The following is an 18,809-nucleotide window of genomic DNA, read 5'->3' on the forward strand; positions in this document are numbered from 1 at the left end:
TTGCTCCCCCCTGCTCTCTGACATCAGAGGTAGCAGGCCAAACATCAGCTGTATATTGGACCATTTCACCCAGGGCCAGTCAACCTATAGAAGGTCTTAGTGGTGGATGATGAACTGTTTGATTCGTCTATCAGTTTAATGATGGATTGTTGTGGACTGCTGGTCATAGGAATGTTATTTTAACTTTGGTTGATCACTATCGGACCACCCATCTATCTGTGATTTCTAGCCTTCCTGTTACTGTTTAAGCCATAGAATAGTTTAAGTTCTATTTTAGAGCATAGGTCAACGTAGTTGATTTGATATATTTCAGTATTGTAGGCTAATTACACCCACATTTCTCCTCAGTGGTTCAGTGTGTCTTTACTTCACTTCCAGTGCCTTCGGAAAGTATTCAGACCCTTTGTTCCACATTTTGTTACGTTACAGCCTTATTCTAAAAATGATGAGAAAAAATTATGTAATCAATCTACACACAATCCCCCATAATGACAAAGTGAAAACAGTATTAAAAAATGTTTGCAAATGTATTGAAACAGAAATACCTTATTTACATAAGTATTCAGACCCTTTGGTATGAGACTTGAAATTGAGCTCAGGTGCATCCTGTTTCCATTGAGCATCCTTGATGTTTCTATAACTTGATTGGAGTCCACCCGTGGTAAATTAACTTGATTTGGAAAGGCACACACCTGTCTATATAAGGTCCCACAGTTGACAGTACATGTCAGAGCAAAAATCATGCCATAAGGTCAAAGGAATTGTCCGTAGAGCTCCGAGACAGGATTGTGTCGAGGCACAGATCTGGGGAAGGATACCAATACATTACTGCATTATTGAAGGTCACCAAGAACACAGGGTCCTCCATCATTCGTAAGTGGAAGAAGTTTGGAACCACCAAGACTCTTCCTAGAGCTCGCTGCCGGCCAAACTGAGCAATCAGGGGAGAAGGGCCTTGGTCAGGGCGGAGACCAACGACCCAATGGTCACTCTGACCGAGCTCCAGAGTTCCTCTGTGGAGATGGCAGAACCTTCCAGAAAGACAACCATCTCTGCAGCACTCCATCAATTAGGCTTTTATGGTAGAGTTGCCAGACGGAAGCCACTCCTCAGTAAAAGGCACATGACAGCCCACTCCAGAGCGCTCAGGACCTTAGACCTGGGCAAAGGTTCACCTTCCAACCGGACAATGACCATAAGCACACAGCCAATACAACTCAGGAGTGGCTTCAGGACAAATCTCTGAATGTCCTTGAGTGGCCCAGCCAGAGCCCGGACTTGAACACGATCGAACATCTCTGGAGAGACCTGAAAATAGCTGTGCAGCAACATTCCCCATCCAGCCTGACAGAGCTTGAGAGGATCTGCAGAGAAGAACGGGAGAAACTGCCCAAATACAGATGTCCCAAGCTTGTAGCGTCATACCCAAGAAGACTCAAGCTGTAATTGCTGCCAAAGGTGCTTCAAAAAGTACTGACTAAAGGGTCTGAATACTTGTGTAAATTATTTATTTTTGAAGACATTTGCATAAATGTCCCCCAAAAAGGTTTTACTTTGTCATTATGGGGTATTGTGTGTACATTGATGAGGGGAAAAATCTATGTAATTAATTTTAGAATAAGGCTGTTACCTAACAAAATGTGGAAAAGGTTAAGGCGTCTGAATACTTTATGAATGCACTGTATATTAGGCTGGTGTGTTTGATTCTAAACAGAGGAACAGTTTGGATCTCACTGTTCAGGGACCTTCCTTCACCAATCACACCAGCGCAGTGTAGCGATGAACGTGTTGCCAGGCAACTATAAGAATCTAATGCCTAGTGACGCTTCAAAAAGTTGCATCGTTCCAACTGCCTGGTGGGAAGTGTGTGCAGGTTTACCAGCTCAAAATAACACTGCACTCTTCCTATGTAAATATGTCCTTGGGGGGGTTTCGCAGGAAAGTGTCACGTCTAAATGAATCTCAACTTAGGGCTTTGAGGCATTTCAAAGCAAAACCAGACTTGGTTAGAAAAACCTACTGCATCATAGCTTTCAAATTTAAATTGATCATCATCTGACATAACCTTTCTTTTGACCCTTTGTCATTTTCAACTGTAAAGTCTTCAGTGTCGCCCTCTTTCTGCCAGCTGGCGAACCACAAGACCAGCTTGTGGATTTAAAGGGGAATAACGGCAAAATGTGCCTGTTCCTAAACCCCTCTGACTCATTGGACTGTCTGTCAAAGTGCTCACCTCTTTCACTCAGGGAGAGTGAGGTAGAGCTACGTCACGTGGTTATACAGCCCCCTCCCACTCACTGCAGCACCTGATAGAACTTTCTGGAATAACGCAAATCTACAACAACACATGTACGTTCTGTCACAGCTAAAATACTACATTCGGGAAGTCCAATTGATTATTTGATATGGCATATACAGTACATGTTATGAAGTTGCCTTCTTTTCTGAGATCTCTGCCAAGCAAGGAGGACAGGAGACAACCTAATCCCGCCTCCCACTTTTACCTTGAAACCCCTTTGGACAGTTCACCTGCCTATCAACACTGTCCATTTTCCCTCTCTGACTGTCGGCTACATCCCTCGTTGCATGGTGTGATCAGATCATTACGGCAAAGTACATCTACTAAAATGAGAGGGAAAGACTAGTGAGTGTTCACCATAACGTCCAAGTCATAGGAGGACACGTATGGGCTAAAAGGCTCATTTATGGAACTAATGTTTCATTTAGGTGAATAACATAGTAATGGCATCTGGGTGGCCACTACAGAGGACATTTCCTGATGAGCTCTTATTTAATGTGATACAAATTATTATAGTCCTGACAACTCGTTTAACTATTCCTGAGATATTCACTTACAAGAAACAATGTGACTATCAAACTCAGCAAAATTATAATTAATAATTACACACACTACTTTTCAGTTCATAAACTTGAGCTGTGTATGTTTGTGTGTATATCGTGTGTGTGTGTGTGTGTGTGTGTGTGTGTATATCGTGTGTGTGTGTGTGTGTGTGTGTACGTGTCTGCTTGCGTATGCTTATGTGCGTCTGTCCTTTGTCTAGTGTTGTAAATGTTAACTGTCTGTCTCTGTCAGGCTGGAGGAGGAGAAGGTCCATGCTGCATCCTTTGCTGAGGCTGAGGCCCAGGCCAGTGTGAAGGATGAGGTGGGTCGTATCCTGGAGCTGGAGAGAGCCACGACCCATAATACCCTGACGCAGGCTGTCATGAGGGAGAAGGTCAGCGCTGAGGATGAGAGGCTACGCACCCAGCTTTACGTAAGTCCCTAACCCCCTCCAACCGTTTCTCAACCCCCCCCTTCGTCAATTGGTTTTGTTCCAGTTTCAGCCCAGCACTAACACTGACTTTCACAGTCATCAAGACCAGATGTGAATTAAGTGTTTTAGTGCTGGGCTGGAACAAATGCCTGTACACCCACTAGCTAGGGGTTGATGACTGTAATGGCCCTGATGGCAGCTCATTCCCCTCTGTAACCAGGGTGATGATCACTGTGCTCCTCATAGGTGGGACCATCCCATAACCAAAACAGAGGACTATATAGTATTATCTTAGTATCTGTAAAACATCTTGTTCCGCTGGGCATCCTAATGCTATACTGTACTCCACTGAAACATGAGGACTCTATAGTATTATCTTAGTATCTGTAAAACATCTTGTTCTGCTGCGCATCCTAATGCTATACTGTACTCCACTGAAACATGAGGACTATATAGTATTGTCTTAGTATCTGTAAAACATCTTGTTCTGCTGGGCATCCTAATGCTATACTGTACTCCACTGAAACATGAGGACTATATAGTATTATCTTAGTATCTGTAAAACATCTTGTTCTGCTGGGCATCCTAATGCTATACTGTACTCCACTGAAACATGAGGACTATATAGTATTATCTTAGTATCTGTAAAACATCTTGTTCTGCTGGGCATCCTAATGCTATACTGTACTCCACTGAAACATGAGGACTATATAGTATTATCTTAGTATCTGTAAAACATCTTGTTCTGCTGGGCATCCTAATGCTATACTGTACTCCACTGAAACATGAGGACTATATAGTATTATCTTAGTATCTGTAAAACATCTTGTTCTGCTGGGCATCCTAATGCTATACTGTACTCCACTGAAACATGACCAGTCGGCTACATTTGAACATTTCCAAGTTTGACCACTTTTTAGCTTTTCATCTACAGATGATATTCACATTTTGTCTGGCTCTTGGAGCTGTGCCCTTCATATAACTTCTGTTGAAACTACTTAGCAAATGTCTTGCAGTGCTGTTAATACTCTTCTGAGGACAGGAAGAGGTACAGGAGGTTAGAATTTAAATGGCTGCACTGTTAATTGGGCAGTTTAGCAGGAACCAGTCATGTATTTTTGTATTCTAGCTTGAATGCATAGAAATGACACTTCTTTCATATTAAATATTGCTCCCTTCCATCATTGGTTAAACACACACACACACACACACACACACACACACACACACACACACACACACACACACACACACATCCATATGTGGTAATTGACAGGTCACGACTGGAGCGGTGACACATGTCGGGTGTGTGAGCATAGCCGTGAACTGAAGTCTATAGAGCCGTCTGACCTGTGTGACCCCTTACACACACACACGCAATAAGAGCATTTGCATTACACACTAATACAAATGTGTAACAGGACAAATATAAGCACCCGCCAAATGATTGATTACTCTTAGACACACGAACGAACACACACACACACACACACGCGCGCGCTAGCCCCTCAGAGACCTGAGAAATGAGGGGTTTTACTTCCACCATAGCATTGTGATGATCACCACTATATGATTAGGTTAAACTGAAATTGATCTTCCTACAGGGCCCTCTTATATTTCACTGTCCCCTTATTTCCTTTATGATGTTGTGTCTGAGAAAGCCACCCTCATTTTAGAGAGTTATGGCTTTATCTGCTGTAAATAGCCCCTGTAAACATATAGCAAGACCAGCGTCATACCTGCATTGCCTTGACAGCCAACAGATTCTCTCACAACCGGCGCACACACACACACATGCACAACACGCTCCCCGGAGAACGGGCCCTGTTTACAAACCTACGCTATTGATTATATAGCTCATTTCACACGCTCATTGCTGTAATAGAAAAATGAATCATTTTGGGTGGCCGAGACGCCATGGCGTGCCGCGATTCCACCACGCCGCAGGATGAGTGTATCAGGGATCCCTCGCTCGGAACGACGATCCAATCGAAAAAATGTAAAAGTGAGGGAGTTGGGGAGGAAGAGCGGGGACTCTATACGCCTTCAGCATCTGTGAAGAGAGCTGTTTTGTTCTTTGTCATCTTTAATTTAATGATTTCTTTTGGGAGGGAGGGATAGGAGGGAGGGATAGGAGGGAGGGATAGGAGGGAGGGAGGGATAGGAGGGAGGGATAGGAGGGAGGGAGGGAGGGAGGGATAGGACCAGCCATGTATCTCCATGTAAGTGTCTGTCCTCTCTTGGTGCTGTTTAAAATAATGTCCGGATAGCTCAGATCAGTCATATGGACTGTAGCCCTGCCAACAACAAGTTGGCATGTGTTTACAACAACAAGTTGGCATGTGTTTACAACAACAAGTTGGCTGGGCTCCAGTTCTGGGGGCCAACGTTTTCCAAAAGATACTACAATGGGGAACGGAAGCAGGGCGGTAGCTCCACCTCCCTCTCTTTGCGAGTTCTGGGCAAGTCTGTGGGCCAAATGTCCCCTCCCCTTCTGAAATTCGCAAGATGTGAAGTGGTGATTTGTCCAGATGATCAGTGAGGAAAAACCTGCGCTCTGGGTTAAGGTTCAAGGTGAGACATGACATCTGACAGATGTTAAGTTACCAGTACTGTTACATGCTTCTGTCCACCAGAGAGAACTATCAGTATACAGCAGTACTGGACTGTAGAACGGGTCACAGCAGCGGCAGTCCTTGTAGTACAGGTCACAGGAGCGGCAGTCCTTGTAGTACAGGTCACAGGAGCGGCAGTCCTTGTAGTACAGGTCACAGGAGCGGCGGTCCTTGTAGTACAGGTCACAGCAGCGGCGGTCCTTATAGTACAGGTCACAGCAGCGGCAGTCCTCTAATTACACGTCACAGCAGTGGCAGTAATAAAGAGTTAACTGGCTCCAAGGTTAACCCTGGGCCTTTACCATCTTTTAACACGCTCCCCCCAAGAGACTGGAGCTGGGTGTCCCAGGAGATTAGAGCTGGGTGTCCCAGGAGACTGGAGCTGGGTGTCCCAGGAGACTGGAGCTGGGTATTAAAATGAGTGGGTACATGCAAATTGAGCACACACACACTCTCACAGATATTTGCACACAGACAACATTCTTTTTGACACTTCTGTTTCTGTCTCTCTCTCACACTGGAGTAAAGAGCAGAAGAGGAGGGAAAGTCTGTTCTTTTAGCAGAAAGTGTGTGATGATTTCCCTGTTTGAGAATTCATTTAGAGTTCTGGAGTTTAATAGAATCCGAGGGGTTATCACCGAGTCTGCGCCTATTTTACTCATGTAATTGTCAAGGCTGTCAGTCCTCTCATATGCCCGCTGTTCTTTTCAACTGGAAATGGACTTTTCCCTTTAAAAGACAGCCTAGTCGCCCGCCTTCTTCCCTCATTGTCATTTTTCGGTGTTAACTCTGGGACGGCTGTCTCTCTCTCCTCAATGGCTACGTCCCAATTGGCACCATATTCCCTTTCTAGTGCACTGCTTTTGTCACAAGTAGTGCAGTATAAAGGGAATAGGGTGTCATTTGGGAATCTACCAGTCTCTCTTCAGCCGCCAAGACACTTCCCCAACTGTCTTTGAAGTAGCACAGTGCTTTAAAATGGGGAAAAAATAAGCAGTTTCATTACAGAAGTATGTTCACTCTGACTTCATGATTGATATTCAGAATAATGTACAGACACTCTGAATAATGTATTTCTCTGTAGACATTTTAAATATGAGGTTGGCATAGATACAAGCTACATTTACACATGGAGCACGTGAAACGCTTTGGTGATGACCCCTAACTGTGTATATGTATCGTTCCAACATGGGTCAATCAGTGTGTTACCTTTACATCGCACGACACGGACACTACGTAACGCGTTTGTAATGGGAAATGTCAAATTGTCGCAAAGGATTTGAAAACGGGCCCTTGGGAGCAGCATGGTTGCTGTACTAAGCCCACGTTGCGGCCTAGATGGTGCTTTCATAGATGATTTGTGAAGTAATTTGCCGTACCACCGCCCTGCACTTAGCAGAGCACATTTATCAAATCAATGCTCTCTGGTCATTGATAAAGCCCAGCTTGATCATTCATGGTGTTCCTATGGAACCACCATTTTACATTCAGCTAGAGCAGTGGTTTTCAACCTGTTATAAACAGTTTTACATTCAGCTAGAGCAGTGGTTTTCAACCTGTTATAAACAGTTTTACATTCAGCTAGAGCAGTGGTTTTCAACCTGTTATAAACAGTTTTACATTCAGCTAGAGCAGTGGTTTTCAACCTGTTATAAACAGTTTTACATTCAGCTAGAGCAGTGGTTTTCAACCTGTTATAAACAGTTTTACATTCAGCTAGAGCAGTGGTTTTCAACCTGTTATAAACAGTTTTACATTCAGCTAGAGCAGTGGTTTTCAACCTGTTATAAACAGTTTTACATTCAGCTAGAGCAGTGGTTTTCAACCTGTTATAAACAGTTTTACATTCAGCTAGAGCAGTGGTTTTCAACCTGTTATAAACAGTTTTACATTCAGCTAGAGCAGTGGTTTTCAACCTGTTATAAACAGTTTTACATTCAGCTAGAGCAGTGGTTTTCAACCTGTTATAAACAGTTTTACATTCAGCTAGAGCAGTGGTTTTCAACCTGTTATAAACAGTTTTACATTCAGCTAGAGCAGTGGTTTTCAACCTGTTATAAACAGTTTTACATTCAGCTAGAGCAGTGGTTTTCAACCTGTTATAAACAGTTTTACATTCAGCTAGAGCAGTGGTTTTCAACCTGTTATAAACAGTTTTACATTCAGCTAGAGCAGTGGTTTTCAACCTGTTATAAACAGTTTTACATTCAGCTAGAGCAGTGGTTTTCAACCTGTTATAAACAGTTTTACATTCAGCTAGAGCAGTGGTTTTCAACCTGTTATAAACAGTTTTACATTCAGCTAGAGCAGTGGTTTTCAACCTGTTATAAACAGTTTTACATTCAGCTAGAGCAGTGGTTTTCAACCTGTTATAAACAGTTTTACATTCAGCTAGAGCAGTGGTTTTCAACCTGTTATAAACAGTTTTACATTCAGCTAGAGCAGTGGTTTTCAATCTGTTATAAACAGTTTTACATTCAGCTAGAGCAGTGGTTTTCAACCTGTTATAAACAGTTATACATTCAGCTAGAGCAGTGGTTTTCAACCTGTTATAAACAGTTATACATTCAGCTAGAGCAGTGGTTTTCAACCTGTTATAAACAGTTTTACATTCAGCTAGAGCAGTGGTTTTCAACCTGTTATAAACAGTTTTACATTCAGCTAGAGCAGTGGTTTTCAACCTGTTATAAACAGTTTTACATTCAGCTAGAGCAGTGGTTTTCAACCTGTTATAAACAGTTTTACATTCAGCTAGAGCAGTGGTTTTCAACCTGTTATAAACAGTTTTACATTCAGCTAGAGCAGTGGTTTTCAACCTGTTATAAACAGTTTTACATTCAGCTAGAGCAGTGGTTTTCAACCTGTTATAAACAGTTTTACATTCAGCTAGAGCAGTGGTTTTCAACCTGTTATAAACAGTTATACATTACTTTTCACAATACAAACATCCATCTGTAATACATTTCATCTGCTACGTTCACTGATAACATGAGGTCTAAATTTGACCGCTAAGATGTTTAATGTAAAACAATTCTAACACTATGGGAATGGTGGTCCTCGAGCTTTTGATGGTGATTTGGTGGTCCCCTAGAAAGGACAAGGTTGGGAGCCACTGAGCTAGAGGAACCTGTGCTACATTACCGGTTAGAGAAGCTTTAAATGTCTTCTCTATAAGCCCACACCACTGCAAGGCTGCAACTCTTACGCTATTGTGGGATTTGGTTCTTAGCAAGCCTGTCCCTGGATCTACAAAAAGTGCTGCTTTGCTATTACAGAAAGTGTATTTTCTTCCCAATTATAAAGAAACACCTTGGTCTTATTGTTAAATCTTGGGAAGGAAATACTGTGTTCCAGCATATAACCAGAGACAGGCTGGATTTATTCCATGGAGGAATGTCAGTGAAACGGGTTGTAAGGGGAGTGATTGGAATACTAGGTGATAGAGGATGAAGAGGGGATGGGAAGAGGAGAGCAGGTGAATAAGATAGAGGATGAAGAGAAACAGAGTGGAGGAAGAGGAGTGCAGGTGAAGAAGTAAGGACCGGGTATAGAGGCTAGCCTACATAAGCTCTACATAAGTCAGGCTGGAGCGGTAGAAGAAAGCGCTAGTTGTTGTGTTTTCTCTCCTCAGTCTCCTGATTCTACGAGGTATTGATTGGTCTTCTCATCAGGATGCATGTCACGTCGCCACGGCAGCAGGGCCCTATAGAACCCCTGGTACATCACACACAGTGGTAGAGGTGTACTGTGCTCGCATGCTCCCCACGCCATCCTGTAATGGCAACACCGCCATGGCATTAGCCACCAATTACGCGGCCTTCCAGGGGAATTGCCTCGATGGCCATTTAAGCCTGAGTGGACACACACACACACACACACACACACACACACACACACAAGGCTGTATAGGCTAGTAGCCTGGATGTTCCTGTTTTATTTCTAACATTGATAGCCATACGCCTTTATGACTAAGAATAATTTATGACTATAGAGTTCTGTGATTTGGAGGTTGACTGGATGTTGACTTCCAAACTCAAAGCATTTGTTGTGTTTTTCTTTAGACCTTTGTGCTGCCTGTATCATACGTTCAACCCACAGTATCTCTACGTAGTCCAGTACACAGACTTGAGGATCTGTGTCAGCGCATTATCACACACCTATACTATTCCCGCTAGTCTATACTATTCCCGCTAGTCTCTACTATTCCCGCTAGTCTCTACTATTCCCGCTAGTCTCTACTATTCCCGCTAGTCTCTACTATTCCCGCTAGTCTCTACTATTCCCGCTAGTCTCTACTATTCCCGCTAGTCTCTACTATTCCCGCTAGTCTCTACTATTCCCGCTAGTCTCTACTATTCCCGCTAGTCTCTACTATTCCCGCTAGTCTCTACTATTCCCGCTAGTCTCTTCAGAACATTTCAATTACCGCTTCCCCTCTTCTACGACGTTAATAAAACCCATTTCCCCTGAGACATTACTAAAACCCATTCCCCCTGCTCCTACGACGCTAATAAATCCCGTTCCCCCTGAGACGTTAATAAAACCCATTTCCCCCTGAGACGTTAATAAAGCCCATTTCCCCCTGAGACGTTAATAAAGCCCGTTCCTCCTGAGACGTTAATAAATCCCGTTCCCCCTGAGACGTTAATAAATCCCGTTCCCCCTGAGACGTTAATAAATCCCGTTCCCCCTGAGACGTTAATAAAACCCATTTCCCCCTGCTCCTACGATGTTAATAAAACCCATTTCCCCTGAGACGTTAATAAATCCCGTTCCTCCTGAGACGTTAATAAATCCCGTTCCTCCTGAGACGTTAATAAATCCCGTTCCTCCTACGATGTTAATAAAACCCATTTCCCCTATTCCTGAGACGTTAATAAAACCCATTCCCCCTGAGACGTTACTAAAACCCATTCCCCCCGCTGCTACGACGCTAATAAAACCCATTCCCCCTGAGACGTTACTAAAACCCATTCCCCCTGCTCCTACTATGTTAATAAAACCCATTCCCCCTGCTCCTGAGACGTTAATAAATCCCGTTCCCCCTGAGACGTTAATAAAACCCACTCCCCTGAGACGTTAATAAATCCTGTTCCTCCTGTTCCGACGACGTTAATAAGACATTTCCCCCTGACTTCCCACTTCTCTCTGCTTCCCTTGTGTAACTGTATTCCCCTAAGGCACAGGTGTCAAACTCATTCCACGGAGAGCCGAGTGTCTGCAGGTTTTTACTCCTCTCTAGTCTTTGATTGATCTGTTAAGGTCACTGATTAGTTAGGAAGCCCTCTCGCCTGGTTGTCTAGGTCTTTAATTGGACACAAATTTACAGGAAAAAACTCAAAGCAGCAGATACTCCCCTATGGAAGGAGTTTGACACCCCTGCCCTAAGGTGCTGCCACGGTAATTTAAACTAGGAAGCGCTAAGCATTGTTTATTGTTCTCGCAGCAGCCGTATGTACCAGTCCTATAGCTGGGGAACATGCCACTGTGTGAAGGCTCACGTGGGTTCTGCCACTCAGGCGGATGTGTGTGTAAAGGTTGGAGGCAACATGGATAGAAGGGGTTTCATTATAGAAAAAACACTTAAACTGTAGTACAGTCTTCTAGAACCGGACGCAATGGAGTGGTTCAAAGGACGTGCGTTTTTTGATGGGATTTTTTCTCTCTCGTAGAAATGAATATTTCATAACAAAAGCACTTCAAAACAGTCCCGTTTGTTGTTGTTGATGAGTTACCGGTATGTTATTCAAGTGGAGTATGTTGCAGCCATTTGATGGTTCGTATCTCAGTCCTGAAGGAATGATGAGTTAAGTTCCACACAAAAAACACATCATTATTAATCACTGATTTGAATATGAATAATGCCTGTGTAAGCTTTAAGCAAAGCAGCACAGTACTTCCTGACCAGTAGCAGTGTGAATGTTAGGCTAATCAACTGTAGTCTAGTCTAATCATGCTGTGAATGGTAACCAATGAGGAAGAGAAAAGGACATTGACGTATGACATACGCCACCAGACACAGTCACAGTCTGCATGTCTGTCCGTGTGTCTGCTCTACAATGAAATCATAGACTTCACCAGACACAGTCAGTCTGCATGTCCGTCCGTGTGTCTGCTCTACAATGAAATCATAGACTTCTCCAGACACAGTCACAGTCTGCATGTCGGTCCGTGTGTCTGCTCTACAATGAAATCATAGACTTCTCCAGACAGAGTCAGTCTGCATGTCCGTCCGTGTGTCTGCTCTACAATGAAATCATAGACTTCTCCAGACACAGTCACAGTCTGCATGTCGGTCCGTGTGTCTGCTCTACAATGAAATCATAGACTTCTCCAGACACAGTCAGTCTGCATGTCCGTCCGTGTGTCTGCTCTACAATGAAATCATAGACTTCTCCAGACACAGTCACAGTCTGCATGTCCGTCCGTGTGTCTGCTCTACAATGAAATCATAGACTTCTCCAGACACAGTCAGTCTGCATGTCCGTCCGTGTGTCTGCTCTACAATGAAATCATAGACTTCTCCAGACACAGTCACAGTCTGCATGTCGGTCCGTGTGTCTGCTCTACAATGAAATCATAGACTTCTCCAGACACAGTCAGTCTGCATGTCCGTCCGTGTGTCTGCTCTACAATGAAATCATAGACTTCTCCAGACACAGTCACAGTCTGCATGTCCGTCCGTGTGTCTGCTCTACAATGAAATCATAGACTTCTCCAGACACAGTCAGTCTGCATGTCCGTCCGTGTGTCTGCTCTACAATGAAATCATAGACTTCTCCAGACACAGTCACAGTCTGCATGTCCGTCCGTGTGTCTGCTCTACAATGAAATCATAGACTTCTCCAGACACAGTCAGTCTGCATGTCCGTCCGTGTGTCTGCTCTTCAATGAAATCATAGACTTCTCCAGACACAGTCACAGTCTGCATGTCCGTCCGTGTGTCTGCTCTTCAATGAAATCATAGACTTCTCCAGACACAGTCACAGTCTGCATGTCCGTCCGTGTGTCTGCTCTACAATGAAATCATAGACTTCGCCATCCCTTTTTGCTTTTCAACGATTCTTGCCCTCCGGAGTCGAAAACTCTCAGAACAGCCAATCAATCACGAGCCACACCATTCCAGTCCAGACACAGGCTCAACCCCAAGGCAGACATTTCAATCAAACCCAGAGTCATCCATCTTGAGCTCCACGGTCCACAGTGGCGGATTTGTCAGAGTCCCCCTCAAAAAAGCCCTCCTTTTAAAATATATGCTTAAAGTGTAAAATGGCCGCCTTCACTTCCGCAAAGAAGTCGGTGGAATAGCAGCAGGTGTTTGCTTTTTTCATATAATTTTTTATTTAATTTTTTTATTTAACCTTTATTTAACTAGGCAAGTCAGTTAAGAACACATTCTTATTTTCAATGGCAGCCTAGGAACAGGGGGTTAACTGCCTGTTCAGGGGCAGAATGACAGATTTGTACCTTGTCAGCTCGGGAGTTTGAACTCACAACCTTCCGGTTACTAGTCCAACGCTCTAACCACTAGGCTACGCTGCCGCCCCGACCATTACCGGTCGCATTGCTTTTTTCATAACGCCGTTACCGGTCGCATTGCTTTTTTCATAACGCCGTTACCGGTCGCATTGTTTTTTTCATAACGCCGTTACCGGTCGCATTGCTTTTTTCATAACGCCGTTACCGGTCGCATTGCTTTTTTCATAACGCCGTTACCGGTCGCATTGCTTTTTTCATAACGCCGTTACCGGTCGCATTGCTTTTTTGTGCCGTGAAGAACAAACGGTTGTTGATTTCTAGACTGTTATTTGAAGGCTCCTCTGAACAGAAATATAGAATGGACCTCCAAGCCTGTGGATTGTTATCCCATCTCATATGTTGCATCCAATTATACACTCCTGTTGTTTATCTTACCACTTTAACTGAATGGACCACAATTACTGTTGTCATAGTTATCAGTATCTTATTATCTTGATGATGGCAGTCTGATGATATAATGGCAGTCTGAAGCGGTAACCAGGTTAAATCTCTGTCTTTGTTTGTCTGCCCTATCAATATAACCAGGCTTTAATGTGAGTTGGCATGAAGTCCTTTCTTTCTAGCTAACAGTGGGGTTTAATGTAACGCGTGACGACTGCTCTCCCTCGGTCTCCCTCAAGCCCATCTTCTCTCCCTGCCAGCGTAAAATCTACCTATGCTCCAGTTAAACTGTCTTCATTTGATGCTCGGCTGGCCTGAAAATGACTTCCGTTAAGCTTACACAACCACCACCCCTCTCCCACTCTTCTCTCTTCCCCTTCCTCTCTCTCCTTCCCTCTCTTCCTTAGAAAAAGTGCCGTCTCCAGCAAATGTCCCCTTTGCACAAACGTGTACTTCAAATGCTGTTGCGTTGTACATACAGCCTACTGGGCCCTGCTGATAATGGACCACAATTTAATTTCCCAGGTATTAGAGGAGACTTGCTGGGTTTTGAATTGGATGGACTTGTAGGTGGCATTTGAAAAACAGCCTCCCCCTTTTTCAACAAAATAAAAAGATTCCACCAGGGAGCAAGAGAAATCCATGAAGCGAATCCTCCTCCGTGTCTTTAGTTTGGAGTCAGATAAACAGGGGAAGAATCCTCCTCCGTGTCTTTAGTTTGGAGTCAGATAAACAGGGGAAGAATCCTCCTCCGTGTCTTTAGTTTGGAGTCAGATAAACAGGGGAAGAATCCTCCTCCGTGTCTTTAGTTTGGAGTCAGATAAACAGGGGAAGAATCCTCCTCCGTGTCTTTAGTTTGGAGTCAGATAAACAGGGGAAGAATCCTCCTCCGTGTCTTTAGTTTGGAGTCAGATAAACAGGGGAAGAATCCTCCTCCGTGTCTTTTAGTTTGGAGTCAGATAAACAGGGGAAGAATCCTCCTCCGTGTCTTTAGTTTGGAGTCAGATAAACAGGGGAAGAATCCTCCTCCGTGTCTTTTAGTTTGGAGTCAGATAAACAGGGAAAGAATCCTCCTCCGTGTCTTTAGTCGTGTCTTTAGTTTGGAGTCAGATAAACAGGGGAAGAATCCTCCTCCGTGTCTTTTAGTTTGGAGTCAGATAAACAGGGGAAGAATCCTCCTCCGTGTCTTTAGTTTGGAGTCAGATAAACAGGGGAAGAAGACTACTACTACATGGTGTAATACGAGAGGCAAGTCTGCTCGGCATCCAATAGAATATAGTCTGTCTTGTGACAGACTGTCACCATAAATGGAAAGGGGTGTGCTATATTTGGTTCTATGCTAGTTAGTTCTGTGTTCCCAGATGAGAATATATGTCTCTTTCAGAAACCTCTTCAACTGAATATTCCTTAACCTTGTGAGCTATGGTGGAGCATATGTAACATCTGGAGTTAGGTTTAGTCAGTCATGTTAGCAGTGTGTCCTTGGCTTTAGGGGTCAGTCATGTTAGCAGTGTGTCCTTGGCTTTAGGGGTCAGTCATGTTAGCAGTGTGTCCTTGGCTTTAGCGGTCAGTCATGTTAGCAGTGTGTCCATGGTTTTAGCTGTCAGTCATGTTAGCAGTGTGTCCTTGGTTTTTGCTGTCAGTCATGTTAGCAGTGTGTCCTTGGTTTTTGCTGTCAGTCATGTTAGCAGTGTGTCCTTGGCTTTAGGGGTCAGTCATGTTAGCAGTGTGTCCTTGGCTTTAGGGGTCAGTCATGTTAGCCGTGTGTCCTTGGTTTTAGCGGTCAATCATGTTAGCAGTGTGTCCTTGGCTTTAGCGGTCAGTCATGTTAGCAGTGTGTCTTTGGTTTTAGGGGTCAGTCATGTTAGCAGTGTGTCCTTGGCTTTAGGGGTCAGTCATGTTAGCAGTGTGTCCTTGGTTTTAGCTGTCAGTCATGTTAGCAGTGTGTCCTTGGCTTTAGGGGTCAGTCATGTTAGCAGTGTGTCCTTCAGAAACCAGTCAGTCTGTCTCATTCCCCTGCCACTGGAGGTGCTGCTCATCTGCAAACCTGCCTCTCTTTATCTGGGGGACTCACAAGGGCTTTATGTGTTGGAGTCGAAAGTGTGTGTGTGTGTGTGTGTGTGTGTGTGTGTTAGCGCTAATAGGCAACTGACATCCAATCAAAGGATATGAATCCCTGCTGTGTGTGTGCCACATTCTCTCTCTGGGAGTGCCTGTTGACTAGCCATTACTTACTGCCCACTCTGCCCTGGTCCATCCAGACTGTGATGCCCACACGCAGTGCCAATGTGTCAGCGCCAGTATTTGGTCAGGCAGAGGTCAGACCTAATTGGCAGGACCTGTGGCTGGCACGGGCAGTGGCGGGCGCAGTTGCCTCACCCCAGCAGCTAATTGGCATGGCTGGCTGCCAGAAGCGGGCAGCTGATCTATGGCTGGCTTGGATTGATGGATGAATGCAGGTGTCAGGAAAGCTGCTTTCTGACAGAGTGCTTGTAAAGTCAATTTACAGCCTCGGAAGCAACGGGCGGCTGCGGTGCGGGTGATGTTGGACTATTTTTGAAACGCTAGTTATTGTAAAAGTTTCTGAAGCTGAGATGGAATCAGAATCAGCCTTGCTCAAGAGGGATCTGGAAACAGATGGTGTATGAATATTTTTCCTCACCTTTTTGTTTTGTCATACGTTGTCTTTTTTTACATTAGAAGAATCTAAAATTCTCTTGGCAGAGTAATGGCACAGAGTAACAGCATGGTTATTAAACTGCTCTGATAATTGCTGCAGGCCCCATGAGACATTGCCCGCCGCTCCTTAATTGTCTAGCTGTTGAGTGTCCGAAGGTTAGGGAAGCGAGCAGGAGTGAGAAGTCTAGTGGGCCAGATGGGTCACTGTTCTGTTAGTGTTAAGTGTGTGTGTATTGTGCAGTGAGCTCCCTCGTACACCCAGGCGACCAGCGTTCACTCCACACTCTCTGGGCTTGTTTGTTAGCTTGTTTTTTTCCTTCTCTCTTCTCTCTCATGGTTTAACTGCAGGATAAATCATATTAATGAGTCTGTTTTGGAAGTGAACAGTTGGTCTAGCTAATGACACTAGATCTTTTTAAGGGGGAGAGGGAGAGAGTTATGTGGAGGTTGCAGGGTGTACACCAGAGGTATTGGAACCATATGGAGAGGGTGAAGAAGTGCTGAGGTATTGAGTGATGGATGGGAGAAGAATGGACAGATGTAGAAGAGAGGGAAACCAGAGGAGGTGAGTAAGTAACGTGGATGAACACACAGCAAGAGAGTAGGAAGAAAGTGGAGGTCTATTGAAGCGGTCAGCCAGCCAGTGGAGGTCTATTGAAGCGGTCAGCCAGTCAATTGAGGTCTATTGAAGCAGCCAGACAGTCAGTGGAGGTCTATTGAAGCGGACAGCCAGCCAGTGGAGGTCTATTGAAGCGGACAGCCAGCCAGTCAGTGGAGGTCTATTGAAGCAGCCAGCCAGCCAGTGGAGGTCTATTGAAGCGGACAGCCAGCCAGTGGAGGTCTATTGAAGCGGACAGCCAGCCAGTGGAGGTCTATTGAAGCGGACAGCCAGCCAGTCAGTGGAGGTCTATTGAAGCAGTCAGCCAGCCAGTGGAGGTCTATTGAAGCGGACAGCCAGGCAGTCAGTGGAGGTCTATTGAAGCGGACAGCCAGCCAGCCAGTGGAGGTCTATTGAAGCGGACAGCCAGCCAGTGGAGGTCTATTGAAGCAGACAGCCAGCCAGTGGAGGTCTATTGAAGCGGACAGCCAGCCAGCCAGTGGAGGTCTATTGAAGCGGACAGCCAGCCAGTCAGTGGAGGTCTATTGAAGCAGTCAGCCAGCCAGTGGAGGTCTATTGAAGCGGACAGCCAGCCAGTGGAGGTCTATTGAAGCGGACAGCCAGCCAGTGGAGGTCTATTGAAGCGGACAGCCAGCCAGTGGAGGTCTATTGAAGCGGACAGCCAGCCAGTGGAGGTCTATTGAAGCGGACAGCCAGCCAGTGGAGGTCTATTGAAGCGGACAGCCAGCCAGTGGAGGTATATTGAAGCGGACAGCCAGCCAGTGGAGGTATATTGAAGCAGTCAGTATGGTGTTTTTTTCAGTAGCATATTGTGAAATAATGATGTAATGAAACAGAATCATTAAAAGTTTTACAGGAACCTGTAACCACACCTGTATAGCATAAAAAGGCCAATATACAAAAGAAATAGACACCCATTTTAATCCAGATGCATGCATGGATAAGAAATGTCATAATCAAAAAATGAATGTACTTATGACTATAGCCTGGTGGGTGCTGATACAATCTATATAATGAATTTACTTGTGACTGCAGCCTGGTAGAGGCCACTATAATTTTTTTAACCAAACTGTCAGTTGCGCCACAAATATAATTGGTTCAGTGATTTGTTGAGGCGGGAAAAAGCCTGCCTCAAAGAAGAATTTAGGGTGTGGGAACAATAGTGGCGCGAAGCAAAAAATAATTGATCATTAACATAAAGAGGAGTAACTATGTGATTTAAGGATTAAAACTGTATAAAAGGAGTGTGCCGAGGCTGGGAAGACAGTTGATCCATGGACCAGCTCGGCTTGTTACTTTGTAATAAAGTCTATTTTGAATTCACAAGTTCCGGTTTCTGAGAAATATTATTGGACCAATATTTCTACGACATCAGCCAGTGGAGTACTATTGAAGCAGTCAGCCAGCCAGCGGAGTTCTGTTGTAGGGGCCGGTCGGGCAGCGGAGGTCTGTAGTAGGGGCCGGCCGGCCAGCGGAGGTCTGTCGTAGGGGCCGGCCGGCCAGCGGAGGTCTGTCGTAGGGGCCGGCCGGCCAGCGGAGGTCTGTCGTAGGGGCCGGCCGGCCAGCGGAGGTCTGTCGTAGGGGCCGGCCGGCCAGCGGAGGTCTGTCGTAGGGGCCGGCCGGCCAGCGGAGGTCTGTCGTAGGGGCCGGCCGGCCAGCGGAGGTCTGTCGTAGGGGCCGGCCGGCCAGCGGAGGTCTGTT

The 18,809-nt window shown here is 45.0% G+C and overlaps 1 protein-coding gene across 1 annotated transcript in view; it reads left to right on the forward strand.

Moving 5' to 3' along the window:
- The first annotated feature begins 3,078 nt into the window (after positions 1-3,078).
- The window catches only part of LOC109885913 (MICOS complex subunit MIC19-like), a 66,208-nt gene continuing 50,477 nt past the window's right edge, over positions 3,079-18,809 (forward strand). Inside the window, exon 1 of the mRNA XM_031815382.1 lies at positions 3,079-3,275. Within this exon, the coding sequence (XP_031671242.1) occupies positions 3,225-3,275 (51 nt within the window). The 5' untranslated portion in view covers positions 3,079-3,224. The remainder of the gene's footprint in view (positions 3,276-18,809) is intronic.

Source organism: Oncorhynchus kisutch, unplaced genomic scaffold (genome assembly GCF_002021735.2).
Source record: "Oncorhynchus kisutch isolate 150728-3 unplaced genomic scaffold, Okis_V2 Okis09a-Okis19a_hom, whole genome shotgun sequence".
Taxonomy (NCBI): domain Eukaryota; kingdom Metazoa; phylum Chordata; class Actinopteri; order Salmoniformes; family Salmonidae; genus Oncorhynchus; species Oncorhynchus kisutch.